Below are 14947 nucleotides of genomic sequence, written 5' to 3'. Positions count from 1 at the left end.
CCCTTCTGGACAATACTGTAGACACAGTCTGAATGGCCCAATCAGAATCTAGGAATTGAGAATTGGCTGTGCAGGGTGCAGTGTGCGCCCCCTGACCCTCTGCTGGGTGGTGACCTCAGGGGACAGAGGAAAACAGTGCCTCCTTGAGAAGGTGTATCTCAACTATCTACTTGTTTCTGCCTGTGCCTCCCGTGCAGAGGGCAGTCGCTGGAACCACAGAGCCCAGAAGGCAAAGGGGACAGGACCTGAGCCCTCTCACTTGGGTTGTCCTTTCCAGCACTGGCACCAAAGAAGCTCACTAAGACAGGATGCCCAGATTGGCCACTAAGCAAATACATTTGGCCAGAAATGCATACATTTGGTTCAGGAGAAAAGAAAGCAGGAGAGGGGAATATCCTTGAATATTTTCGGCATACAGTGCTTCCCGTCGCTTTTTCTTTCTATGAGGTTGATAGTAAACTTCGTCTGCGAAGAGCAGCGTGTGGGAGAAGGGTTGCGGCAGCCAGAGCGCAGGGCGGGAGCTGGAGCAGATTGCCCAGAGAAGCTTCCAGCAACTCCGGCCCTGGACTCCGGAGGCTAAGGACCCAGAGAGCCCTTCCCCTTCACAAGGCCTGATGTTTACAAAGTGTTGTCGGAGACATCTAGCATTCCAGAAAATACTATCGTTTTACAAAGTCTTCGAGCTAAATCCTCTAAACCTATAGGAGTCAGCCACTTGCTGAGAGTAACAAGCTCTTGACGGGAAGGGGAAGCTCGAAAGGACCATGAGAGGCCGAGCACAGTGTCTCCGGCCGCTCCCATCCCTCCTTTGAGGGCTCTGCCAGCTGAAGCCGGGCAGGCGCTTCTAAGACAGAGGCCGGAGCAAGCACCTAAAGGCCTGCTTCTTTTGCTCTTAGTAATAAACAAACAACAACAAAAAAAAGAATACCTCCCACCCAGGAGTCTAGAATTCTAACTAAATCTGAATGAGGCTTATTATGCCAAATTCTTGAATCATAATAATTGTATGTAGACGTCGTAAGTTAAAATGTTACATGGGAGTGTCTCTCCCAAGATTTCACAGATTTCTCAGCTTCTTTCTATGTAAATATCTCACCAGTGGAAACTGAGATAATAAAAGTCCAAGCGAATAATCCCCCAGCAGTGTTGCATTTCAGTCACTCAGCCCCCAAATGACTGTGTCTGTTTCAGACACAGTCCTTTTATTTATTTTTTTAATTTAAATTCCAGCTGTTCTTGAATGATGTCATTAAGTCCTTGCTTGACATGGAAATTCGTTTTCTTCCACTTTATTTTAATTTTGCGTCCAATTATAATATTTATATATGCAAGTAGTGATATGGATAGTCACATTTCACAGTTTCTATCATTGCCTGATCGATGATGGCATAGGAAAGAATTTCTCTCTGAATCCTTCCATCCCGCTCCCAACCCACACCCCTGCCTACTTAGCAAAGTTGTGGGTCAAATTGGTTTTTGTTTGTTTGTTGTTGTTTGTTAACCCTCACCCGAGGATATTTTCCATTGAGTTTAGGGGGAGTAGAAGAGAGAGGGAAGGACAGAGAGAAACATCGATGTGAGAGAAACACATCAATCAGTTGCCTCCTGCAGGAGCCCCAACCAGGGCCCGGTACCTGCAACCGAGGTACGTGCCCTTGACCAGAATCGAACAAGGGACCCTTCGGTCCAGAGGCTGACGCTCTATCCACTGGGCCAAACTGGCTAGGGCTCAAATAGTTTTAATTAAAGTGCTGTCCTAGGAAAAAAAAAGAGGCTAATGTTCCACTTGCAGAAGAAATGTTGAATTTGAAGGACTTGGTCTCTGTTTTGAAGTTATTTTTCTAAATATTGAAGAGATTCAGTAAACTAGGACACTTTGATGGGTCTCTGCTCTTCACCAAACTTAAGAATCGATTGTGTCCTTAAATGCCTCCCTGTCCCCCCTGCGAGGCTGTCACTTGCCTCGCATTCTCATTTGAGTCTTTGTCCTAGAGGCTTAGAAAGGAGACGCTTCTCATCTCCTCATCTGTGCCTTGAAGAAACCTTGACAGCCGGCGAAGCTATTATGGAATTTGTTAACGTGCAAGAACTCATATAGCATCTCATTCAGAGCCCGCTCAATAGGAACGCTTTTCTGGCCTTGAAAAAACTTCGATTGCAATTCAAGCTAGATATGAGGTTTTACTGCCACCGCGTATGTTCATGCCTGATAAGATAAGGAGAGGAAATCATAAGAATTATATATCTCCTTTGAAACCAACTCTAATCAACAACAGGGACAATATGATTTTACTTCTAAATTCGAAATTTGTTCCTGCCCCAGGCACAATATAAATATAATAGAAAGAAAGATGGTTTTCCTTTTCCTAGTTGGTTAAACAAAATATTTTCAAATTGTTTTTGAGATATGGTAGTAAGTAGGGGAGAAGTAAAATCAAGCACTCACAAGAGGTGTACAAGTAGACACATAGTTTAGTTTCCTTGCACTGTTATTAAATATGAAAATAGAAGTATTATATAAGTGTATTCAAATTGAAAATAACTAGTTTACTGGGAAAATGTGGTACATTCTGTGTGCCCACAGGAAAAGATAGTTGAAAAGACAAGAAGCCACACTGTACTCACACCCATGGCCTTGTCAATGTGCTTTGCAGTGTTACAGCATGATGCTAGAGCCGAATTTAGATCCACAATGTTGTTCCCCACGAGGAAGATAACCCATAGTGAGGATCACTTTCTGCAAGAATGTCTGAATTGTAGGTGGAGTCGATATTGAAGACACGCTACACCCTTTGTAAAAGTAAAACGTTCCCATAATTAAAGCAAAGTGATTTCCTTTACTTACTATGTCTACATAGGAGTCCTATTTCTCCATTTCTTTTTCCAAGAATATAAAAAATAATATTTTACAATAAATATTAGTAAACTTTATTAGTAACTTGCTACAAATAAGTATTAGCAATACTTAAATATTACTCTTAGAATTCAAAGAACCTAGAGGTCTGAAATAATCTAATCTACCGCACAGTAGCACTCTATAATATCCCTGAATAATATCAGCACAGCTCCTTTTCAACTCCACCAGAAACCCGCTTCTTCACTAGATAACTCTTCCCCTATTGAACCTCTCTGCTTGCTTAAAAATGTTCAGTAGCAATCTGCTTCCCTAAAACACTCACTGAATCTTCCATGTTACCTCTAATTTAGGATTTTTCCAACTTGCTCTGAAATTCTTGCACAGAGTCAGACCCCCACTGGAGAAGCAGCGGCCCACGAGATTTGTATATATTCACAAGAAAGGCTGGAATAAAGCAAAGTATGGGTATATCCCGAGGAATATCATCTGACCTGTCCTGCAAAGGCCTCCCAGGCCGCAGTGCACCCTGGGTAGGGTCCAGCCCTCTAGCCTGTAGGTGCAGCAATCTGATTTTACAAAACCCCAAACTGAGTGGGCCTAAGAAGCTGACCTGTGTCCAAAAAACTGCACAGAAATTCAGAACCAATTAATTCACTCAAACAAAACATACTACTGCTGTCAAACTGATAAGATGCTCAGGTGGGCTGCCAACGCCATCCCCAAAGTGTAGGCTACATAGAAGTCAGCTTATTTTCAGACGGTTTAGAGAAGTGGTTTAACAGCATCAGACACTGAGAGTCTAGTGCAGCCGTGGGCAAACTACGGCCCGCGGGCCGGATACGGCCCGTTTGAAATGAATAAAACTAAAAAGAAAAAAGACCGTACCCTTTTATGTAATGATGTTTACTTTGAATTTATATTAGTTCACACAAACACTCCATCCATGTTTTTGTTCCGGCCCTCCGGTCCAGTTTAAGAACCCATTGTGGCCCTCGAGTCACAAAGTGTGCCCACCCCTGGTCTAGTGCATTCATCTCTGCACCGAGACTCTGGGTTTACTGGTTCAGGGGGGCTTCCCAGGGCACCCTGAGAACGCTGGTAGGTAGCGTTGACTTGCCTTTCGGGAGCTTCTTTTCCCGAGCTGTAACCCTTGTCCAAGGTCAATGTTCTTTGTTCAGACATACGGATAGTCCCGTTTTACACTGGCATGGCTCTACTTTGGTCTGTAGTGTGTTGCTTTGGTAGGTTACTTGAATGATATCTTATCCCAAGCTTTTGGGAGAGAAAAATCAGGACTAACAGTAAACATACACAGACATGCACACACAACCTGCCCTCGCCCTACTGGTTTAGTTCCTAAAATGCTGTGCCTGGCTCTGCCCACTCACCTTACTTGACTTGTGAGCAGGTGAGCCCTTAGTGACGGTAATTGCCACGCCCTCTTTCTATGGCCCCTCCTGTCTCTTCCCCTGTAAGCACCGGGACAGAAACAATAGGTATAGCTGTGCTGTAGTGCCCCCTCTCCAGCCCCTCCCTCCGGCTTCTGTAATTCTTGACTGGAGTATTGACTAGCAATGGGCTAGTCAACTCAGATTATACTAGAAATTGTTTCCTAAAAGGGTCAGGATATCTTTTTTTTAATATATTTTTATTGATTTCAGAGAGGAAGGAGAGGGAGAAAAAGATAGAAACATCAATGATGAGAGAGAATCATTGATCAGTTGCCTCCCGCACACCCCCCTATTGGGGATGGAGCTCACAACCCAGGCATGTGCTCTGACTGAGAATCAAACAGTGACCTCCTGTTTCATAGGACGACACTCAACCACTAAGCCATGCCCCAGGCTAGAGTCGGGATCTTTTAGAACAAACCATTTGTAAACATTTAAATAGAAAATTAGTCAAGGATTTTAAACAAAGACAGGAAGAGTTTCTACCATTATCACTCTCTCTCTTAGAGGAAAGAGCATGCCCCTTACATTAAATCTCCTTTTATATGGAGGACAGAGAAAGTGATGTCAAAATCATCAGCCCCTGGAGGGAACATAGCATACAGACTTCCAGAGTATCATTTATATGATTTTAAAGCTCTAAATGCTTTCTTATTGCTTGAATACCTATGCATAAACATCAGAATTACAAATACAATGGTCCATACACATATTCGGTTGGAATATTAAGTTTCTGTGTCTCTATTTTTCTTAATATACTTAAATTTCATTCCTAAAATATGTCTGTCGCATTACTAGGAGTGGTTATATATTCAGGTTTTCAATCAGCCGGTATACTTGGTTGGATTGACTATAAATTTGTTGACATATATTGATGTTTCCTCATTTTCTTGCCCAGGGATCATTTCTTCTACTCATTTATTTTCAATCTCCCTACTTTCGTGTTCGACAGAATTCCACAAATAGAGCGCTCTGAGCTCATGAGGGATGGTGTAAACTATTTAGCGGATTTGATGATGGATACGCTTCCCCTCCCAGGTGATCGCCCTGGCTGGGTAATGAACTTTGTAAAAAGATGCAGCTTTTACCACAGCGAGGCAACAGATTCACTCCCATAAGCTCCTGTTTTGCTCTCGGTCTTCAGCTCATAATGGTGAATATGGTACAAATCCAGAAACAAACAGTATGGGGTGAGGGACAGAATTAAAAATAAAATAGCCTTAAAAACGGATTTTCAGTTAAGGAAATTCTTGGTCTTCTCTTACAACTGACAGAAAGACAAATAGCCCCAATAAAGAATTTGGGGGCTGAAGTCCCGGCCCCCAGCTGGCAGGTAGGGAGCTGCAGAAAAGGCTTCCGCGTGCAGGTGTGTGGAAGCACTGGAGGGTGGCTAACGAACCCTAAATAGAAGTGCTTAATAGTTTGCTGTGGGGAAAGATCCAGAATTACGAGGGGAAATCAGTGCTGGCTCATTACATCAGCAGTGGGGCCAGCAAACCCCACTGCTAGATCGTCTTTAAGCAGCAGGTGCCTGGTTTGACTCGAGCTTGCAGCCCCCGGGTTGCGGCACAAAATGAGCCAAGTCGGCTGCTCTATGGGTTCATGCGTGATCACAAGGTGCATCTAAACACCGTGGTTGCCCTACTTCCATTTTGGTCACGTGGCCCCCTATTGGATATTTCACTCAACATTCATCCATTTCAGTTTGGTGCTTGCTTACTGTAGCTGCAATTGGTTGCCCAAAACACCATGATGCAAAATTCCAAAATAGTTTGGAAGAATGGGAGAAACCAAAAAAAAAAGAAAATTCTGCCTGTTCTTAGTCTTTCCGTGGAAGTGTTTCCTTCAGTTTAATGGCAAATATCATAGTAGGAATAGGACAGCGCCAACGAAAGGTCACCTGTACAGGTAAGAGTCGCAGACACAGACACCTGGGTGACTCAGCTGCCACCTCAGTCTCCCCAGCATCCTCATCGGAGACCCTTTATGAATGTGGATCTGTAATTAGAAATATTGCCCCTCATAACAATGTATGCAAATATTTCTACACAAGAAAGCACTTCACTTATTTAACAATTTATTTCAAGCTTTAATGTTTTGTAGTGGACACCTAGATCTTAAAATGTATAGATATTTCACAGCTTTGCTTAAACATAAAAAATACATTTGTCTGATTCACTAATAATGAAGGTATGTTTTTTTCTCCTGATGATTAGAAACATCATCCATGAATGTCAGTAAAAATGATAAGAGCACACTATAATAAAAAATTATATGTGGGAATAATCATCTATTTCATAAGCATCGTAGTTCATTCTCAATCGTCCATTACCGCTGACCAGGTACTGTGGTGTTGAAGGATACTTTAGATTGATGGTAAGGGAGTTACATTGCCTTTGTGGTTGGGCAAGAATTTTAAAGTATGTCAGGTCTCAGGTCATAGAAAGGACTCAAAGTAGGCAAAACTTTATATTATAAAATGAACATATAAGGAATCAAAAGACTGCTTAGAGATGACATTGCAAATATGAAGCAAAAGTATTTGGATTAACAAAAGTCAGAAAAATATTTTAATATCTCTAGGAAAATATGAGAAAACAAAACTTCCTAATGACAGCCCTAACCGGTTTTGCTCAGTGGATAGAGTGTCGGCCTGCGGACTGAAGGGTCCCAGGTTCGATTCCGGTCAAGGGCATGTACCTTGGTACCTTGGTTGCAGGCACATCCCCAGTAGGAGGTGTGCAGGAGGCAGCTGATCGATGTTTCTATCTCGCCAATGTTTCTAACTCTATCCCTCTCCCTTCCTCTCTGTAAAAAATCAATAAAGTATATTTTTTTAAAAAAACTTCCTAATGACAAAAGAGATGGTTTATTTTAAAACACAAGATTTTTTTTCTTTATCACAAGTTTAAATTTCACGTAACATTGTTAACATGGGCCAAATGTTATGCATTACACACATTTACAGCATTGGGTATGTTCTGTGTTAGTATCTACATACGCGATTATGAAATAACGTTTGCTCTTTCAATAGCTTTACTCTGGCAATAAGAAAATGTATGGGTGCTAGTAAAATTCATGTTCACAGTCGATGAAAAAAGCCTGAAAGAAAACATTTGTTAAAATTTGCATTCAGTTTTGGAAAACATCTGCTTAACCACTGAACGCAGCCATATTTTAATTTTCAAGCTCCCACATTGAGAAAGTATCAAGGTACTGCAGCAGTTTTCTTTGAGGGACATTATGCTGGGCTTTGATATTCAAAAAATGGGCTGTTTCTTCTTGGATTATTTTATGATAAATGTACAGTCTCTACACAAAAACATTAAGGCTGTCTGCCAATGCATGGACACATTGCTGGCTGCTGAAGATGTAGGAAACTGCATAAAAGCATGAGAAGCATGGGGTAATTCTGTAGCTCCCTCTCTAAACACAATTGTAGAGACGTCTGCCTTTCAATTCTCCCTTTCTTCTGAGGCGTGGCCTTTTATTTCCTGCCCCTTTGAATACTTTTGCCTACTGTAACTTTGCTTCTTAGTGTCTGGTTGATCTTACCGGGCTCAGAAACGTATTGACAGGGCGCTTGCTTTTATCTGTGTCCACAGAGAATGCTAACAAATTGGAAGAAAGCGCCAGAGAACACCACATCCCCTGCCCGGAACATTACAACGGCTTCTGCAAGCACGGGAAGTGCGAACACTCCGTCAACACGCAGGAGCCGTCCTGCAGGTAACGCTTCGTCGTTGACCTCTGAGATGTATCGCGTAGACACGTAGACGCCCAGTGCTGGACTGGTACAGGGACCGGGACGCCATTCTGCCCGAATGGGTGATCAGCAGCCAAACTGGTCTCTGCCTCTCCCACCCACACAGGCCCCCCCTGGGAACCCATCCAATGTGTGTGCCTTGCACACCCCAGTGCTGTGTAACACATCATTACAGACATGCTCTTCTGGTAGGATGTCACATTGTCCTCGGGGCGTCACAAGCTCCTTAGAGACTCAGGCTCCTCTGTTCTCCTCGCCCTCTTCCCCAGGGACATAGGCCAGCACGTGGCACAGAGCAGGTGCTTCGTTATAAGCGGTTCTCAAACACATGATGGGGAAGCCTTCCTGCCCCAGGACGACCTCGTTGCCTCTCGGAGGCCATCTTTCCCCTAGTCCCTCGGGTCTCAGAATAGAGGTCACGGCCCTTGGTTATGCCAGGCACGTTCTTTTCTGTGGCCCTGCTACCCACCCACCTTGTATAGTGAGGTGATAGCGATCCCTCCACAGACCCAAGCTCAGGTGACACACAAAGAAACCGCTTGTCCGGATTTAGTTAATAAATATACACATCTGTTCAGTATTCACAGAGAGAACCTGTTTCTTTCCGAGATGGTAAAGCCAGAGTAAAAACACCAATGCATTTTATTAAAGGAATACACAGGTGGCATATGATGAAACAGGTTGTGTATTGATATACAATGAAAGGAGTTTCTGGCTGGCTGGTTGTAGCTCAGTGGTTGAGTGTCGACCTATGAACCAGGAGGTCATGGTTCAATTCCAGATCAGGGCACAGGCCTGGGCTGCGGGCTTAATCCTCAGTGTGGGGCATGCAGGAGGTAGCTGATCAATGACTCTTTCTCATCATTGATGTTTCTATCTCTGTCCCTCTCCTTTCTCTCTGAAATAAATAAATATATATATATTTCTTAAAAGAAAGGAGTTTCTCTCCCTCTGTCTTCCTCTCCCCTCCCCTGTCCTCCTTCTCCCTTCCCCACTCTTCTCAACAACTGTCTCCCTTCTCTGAGTCACTAGCTCCCCCCCCCCCCCCCCAGGAAGCCAGGCAGGATGAGCACCAGCAGAGGCTGCTCCCACTGGCCTTACCCTCAGCCCAGTGGCCATGAGAAAACTCCTCCGATGCAGACAGGGAAGGTCCCAGGATGCAGTGGGGAGAAGTTCCAAGTGAAGGACTAAAATAGTTGTACGAAGTCCATGACAGAGTGATCCCATGGGGGTTGCTTTTACGTGAGCTGTTTCCTTGCTTCACTGTCAGAGGCCGGTCTTGGCACAGTCGTCTGCCTGAGCTTCTGGAGGAGGGCGAGGGCGAGGCAGCTTCAGGCTCACCTTGCCCGGGGCTGCTGGGCCGAACCTCTCGCCTCCATCACCATCACCAGTGAGAGTGGACCCCCTAGCTCAGCAGGCCACTTTATAACCAGCCAGGTAAAGACGCTGCTCGAACTGTGCCTCTGCCCTAACATTCTTCAGCATGTTTGCCAAGAGGAGCAGCGAGAACGCTTCCCCCACAAAGAAAGAAGTGAAATAGCCCCATTTCCCCCCATGTTATCAGAAAGAAACCTGTCTTCAGGGAATCATGTTGGCTTAGGTTGCTGAAGGAACACGTTACATAAAACATAAAGTTCACCTAAAAAAATATATAAAAAGAACAATTCTCAGACTCTCTTACTGTGCGCCTAAAAGGAAACCACATCATCTTTGAAATCAAAAACACGACGCGATCTGTTTGAAAATGTGGAGTGGAGGACTGGATCTGCTCAGTAGCATTATTTTTAGAGAAGGAAACAGCCCCACTTTCGTGATGAAGATAAACGCCTCCAGGCCAGCGATGCGGGCGGGCCGGCGGCTGCGGGTGACCGGGCGCTGTCCTGTCTTGCAGGTGTGACGCCGGCTACACGGGCCCGCACTGTGACAAGAAGGACTACAGCGTGCTGTACGTGGTGCCCGGGCCTGTGCGCTTCCAGTATGTGCTCATCGCGGCCGTGATCGGGACGGTGCAGATCGCCGTCATCTGCGTGGTGGTGCTGTGCATCACAAGGTCAGTGTGTCCCTCCCGTCGCCGTCAGATCAGGGATGCCCAGGCCCCTCCCGGACTCGGCAGCCATGTCTCCATCCCAGCGGCGGTGGAATAGCCATGTGGAGAGACACTGGTTTTCCTGCTGGGGTAGCACCCATTATTTCTCTTATTTTTGCATTTTGATGAGGGTAATTTATTTTCTAAGCAAAGGGCTTTTTCCTCGCTAATGTGTAATGAAACTTTGTTTAAATATACTCTTCAGCCCTAGCCGGTTGTGCTCAGTGGATAGCACGTTGGCCTGCGGACCAAAGGGTCCCGGCTTTGATTCCGGTCAAGGGCACGTACCTCGGTTGCAGGCTCCTCCCCGGCCCGGGCCCTGGTCAGGGTTCGTGCAGGAGGCAACCAATTGATGTGTTTCTCTCACATCAATATTTCTCTCTGTCTTTCCCTCCCTCTTCCACTCTCTCTAAAAATCAATGGAAAAATATCCTCGGGTAAGGATTTAAAAAATAAAAAATGAATATACTCTTCTATTTCAACTAAAAAAAAGTCAGTCTTTATTGGCACTATTAATAGACTATTTAATAAATGACCAGTTTTTCCTTACTTATCTAGATCAGTATGCTGAGTGAGGTCAGAATAGATTTTAAGCAAGGCTGAGAAAAGCATTAAATTATGCCTCTCATTTATATTTCCTAGTGTAACTCTTAGATATAATCATTTTTCACACATTTGATATAAACAATAAATACATTTTTATCTTAATTTAACAATATAGCCTTTAATCACAAAACTCAAAGAAAATAGTCCAAATGAAAAAAGTCATGTTCTAGAACCGTGGTCGGCAAACTGCGGCTCGTGAGCCACATGCGGCTCTTTGGTCCCTTGAGTGTGGCTCTTCCACAAAATACCACGTGTGGGAATGCACGTACAGTGTGATTGAAACTTCGTGGCCCATGTGCAGAAGTCGGTTTTTGGCCTGGGCAAGCCTATTTTGAAGAAGTACTGTTGATATTTGGCTGTTGACTGAGTTTGCTGACCACTGTTAGAACATGGAAACTTTTGATATCTGGAAATGTGCAGCAAATATCAAAACCCTCAGAGCAATCAAATGGTCACTGTTTCCCAGAGAGCAGGATTGCGAGAGATGCAGAGATTTCATCCAGTTTCAACAGGAAAGAAATCATGATTAATTAGTGATGCCTGACATTGGGCTTGGAGCAAAGGAACAGGCCAGGCACTTGCTTAACTTGATGAGCATATAAATCCATGGTAACAAAGAATCCGCTTCTAAACCAGATGCACATGGTTTATGTCCCATCCCGCAGAAACACTATTGAAGATATTTCTTTCAGCCCTGTTTCCGCTCCTGGAGAAAAAAGTTCTCATGAAGTTTTCAAGGTTTTTCCCAAATTCACAAGGCATTTAGACTGTCATGTGTTTGCACAGCTCTACTGTAAATCAGAATGTTGCCCCAAAAATTCTTTTCAAAGGGGAAGAAAATGAAGGACAGTATCATATCTTTAGAAAATAAAGGCCATAACACATCTCAGTCTCTGTTTTGCGCTATCTTCTTGAGGACAAGTGTGGCATTTGCTCTTGAAAAAGACAAAATACGGTGCATAAATCCTTGCCCGGCCTAAAGGCTTAAGGAAAGATCATCGACTGGAGCTCTGTGCCACTCTGAGCCAAGCCGAGTTCATCAACTGACTCGCTCTTGTAGATGCCAAGTGAGTCAGTGGATTATGTCAAAATAGATTCTGGGGAACAGAAAGATGACTGAAGAAACCAAAAACACTGAGTAGAAAAGAGAAGATAGGAAAGAATCTAAAACACAGCAGACTACACTATATTACTCCGAGGGTCTTGAGCTTCCTAATAGCTAAGCGATATCAGGATATGAAAAACAAAATTTATATTTAGTAGATCTAATCCGGTAACAATTGAATTTGTTACTTCCTGTACTCACAAAAAATGAGAATGTTAAATACTTTAGCAGATGTTTTTAAGTCTGTTTTTAATCACATTTCCATTCCCATACACAATAAACACAACTGGAATACATAGGGTCCTTAGCTCACCAGGAATTGTGTGTATATATATTCTGTTTGTATATTATGTATGTGTATATACACATATACAAAAAGAGAGAGAGAAATACGTTTAATAGCATTATGAAGAAGGCATAATTATCCCTACTTTCACGATAGGGGCTCTGAGGTATGAGAAGTTAGCAATTTGCTGAGTATACACAGCTGAACAATAGGGCGGAAATGGAGGGCTGCCTAGGGTCAGAGCCCATGCACTTACCCACTGCTCACACTGCCCCCTGGCTGGTCACGATGTCCCATATTCCGATGGTCACAGCAACCTCAACTCAGCTCCAAATTAGAGCAAGCCACTTCTTCAAGGCATGAGGTCATTATCATTATCTGTGTTAAAACAAACAAAACTTACCTTCTGTTTACTTTTGAAGAAGAGAAATAGCACATAAACTCAATTAGCATTATTGTAATGCCTTGTATAAATCTGTCTTATGATAGCCAAGCCTTCCAAAATCCTTCCAGGAGTCAAACTAGTCAGCAAACTACACTGTTCCCAGAGTGGATTATTTCAATCACTTGAAAATATTCTGCTCAAAAACCAGGCTTTCCAACTAGCCTCCCGCCCCCCCCCCCCCCCCCACACACACACACACACCAAGCCCTCCCTTCTTGGTAACCTGGGCACATGTGTGTGTAAGATCTACTCCAAAATATCCAGTTGCTAAGAGATTTAAAATATTGCACCAAGCAGAGATCCCTTCCTTTCAGTTGTTTTTAAATCTCTTCATCACCTGGATTCTCCTGTTTTTTCTTCCTTTTCTCCTCATCCCACATTCCTTTTTGTTCTGATTTCTTCTCCTTGTTTTTACTATTTTAGTCAAGCACCTGCCCTCCTCCTAAATTCAACGTTTTATTAAAAAATATAAATATCTAGAGACATGAAAGAGTTGCTCTGTTGAGAAGATGGATTTTCAACCTTTTAATCTCTGGCTCCCACTTGCTAAAATGTGACTCCCAGCTCCATGTTCATTTTGATAGCTCTACCATCCCCCTCCCCAAAAGAACCATATTTATAATATATATATATATATATATATATATATATATATATATATATACGCGCTCTGGTACCCACAGCTTATTATGATAGGATTTTTATGAACTTTACGTTGTTGTTCTCATTTGCATCATCAAAGCATTCTTGTATTACAAGAAAGAGATACTAGATCAGAGCTTTTCAGATAATTTGAATATTAGCTTTTCATAGAGGCTAAATAATTGGTAACAATTTATGTTCTTAGCATATAGTATTAATGTGAAAAATGATATTAGGCTGAACCAATATAATGTTTCTTTCCATTATATGTCAGATATTAACACTTGGCTCATTCTCTGGTTTGATGGGATTTAAAGCTTGCAGCATGGAAATGTCAATAACATTCATCCTTAGGACATTTCAAGTATAAAATTGTCAAAGACCTTTAAAGTGAGATTAGAGAGGCTCACGATTTGTTTGATTGCATGTGCTGAGTCATTCTTTGTGCTTTGATGAGTCAGCAGTTGAAGACTACGTAAACGTTTTTCTCTTCAACTCCCACTTCTGTTCTTCAGTGCTCCTCCACAGAGCCTCAGAGATGACTGCAACTTGGCGGTGCTGCTAGTAAATTCTTTCCTCTGGTCTATTTTAATAACTTCCCTCTGTGATTGTAGGACCAACCTGTAGGGGATAGCACTGGACTAAGTTTGTAAACTTTCCAACCTTCTAGGAAATGCCCCAGAAGCAACAGAATTCACAGACAGAAGCAAAACACAGGGCACTACAGTTCGGACAACACAACGAGGGCGTCCACACGGTTGATCTGAAGGGAGCATGTCGCACAGTGAGTGGCCGGACCGCTGAGAGCTTGGACTACACATACAGTATTCTAGACAAAAGAGTAAGACAAGAGATCTACACATGTTGCCTTGCATTTGTGGTAATCTACACCAATGAAAACACGTCCTACAGCTATATTTGATTATGTATGGATATATTTGAAATAGTATACATTGTCTTGATGTTTTTCTGTAATGTAAATAAACTATTTATATCACACAATATAGTTTTTTCTTTCCCATGTATTTGTTATATATAATAAATACTCAGTGATGAGAAAAAATGGCATTCTTAAATTTGCGGTACCTCCTAACTGTCAATACGATCAAGCCAGTGCGATCAAGCCAGTGCGATCTGTGCAGGCCCAGTATTTCATCTCTCTCCACATTTTGAGGCAGAGCATTCGTTTATACAGGACTCAGTGGCTAGGTTTTGAGTGATTCCAAGACCAAGGGAAATAGTGGTTATTGGAAAAGAGAAAAAATAATTTACTTTATATTGAGTAAGGATAAAATATTTCAGATCTTTGAATCATCTCTATTTTATCAACTTTCTTCCCTGGTCCTCCATTTTCATCCCCAGAGCAGAAAAATCTCTGGCATATAAATTCAATCAAAGAAGAAGGGAAAGGAAAGTGTTTTATCACTCATAACAGAGACAGGGAAGCATTTATTGGTTTTTATTTGCAAAGCATCTCAGAATCTCCCAGTTAAGTGCACATATCCGAGGGTCCTGAACAAGTTACATGTTAGGAATACACAGAGCACACAATCTATTCCATTTACGGGGTGGAATTAGCAACTACGGGAAAATTTTAATAACACCATTAAATGTGAAACCCCAAAATCATGAATTCTTTGAAGCCCCTTGCTATCTTTGTAGTATATAGTTCTTTAAAAAGAAGTTGGAATCACAACCAAATA

General features: G+C 42.7%; 1 protein-coding gene across 1 annotated transcript in view; it reads left to right on the top strand.

Moving 5' to 3' along the window:
* The window catches only part of TMEFF2 (transmembrane protein with EGF like and two follistatin like domains 2), a 238350-nt gene extending 223712 nt beyond the window's left edge, over positions 1-14638 (top strand). The window contains exons 8-10 of the mRNA XM_081095144.1: positions 7914-8037; positions 9966-10124; positions 13915-14638. Of these exons, the coding sequence (XP_080951270.1) occupies positions 7914-8037; positions 9966-10124; positions 13915-14011 (380 nt within the window). The 3' untranslated portion in view covers positions 14012-14638. The remainder of the gene's footprint in view (positions 1-7913; positions 8038-9965; positions 10125-13914) is intronic.
* Positions 14639-14947: the final 309 nt, after the last annotated feature.

This window comes from Myotis nattereri (genome assembly GCF_964212035.1).
Source record: "Myotis nattereri genome assembly, chromosome: 7".
In the NCBI taxonomy this organism is placed as follows: Eukaryota; Metazoa; Chordata; class Mammalia; order Chiroptera; family Vespertilionidae; genus Myotis; species Myotis nattereri.
The sequence above is the reverse complement of the archived record's forward strand: the minus strand, read 5'-3'. Positions and strand labels throughout refer to the sequence as shown.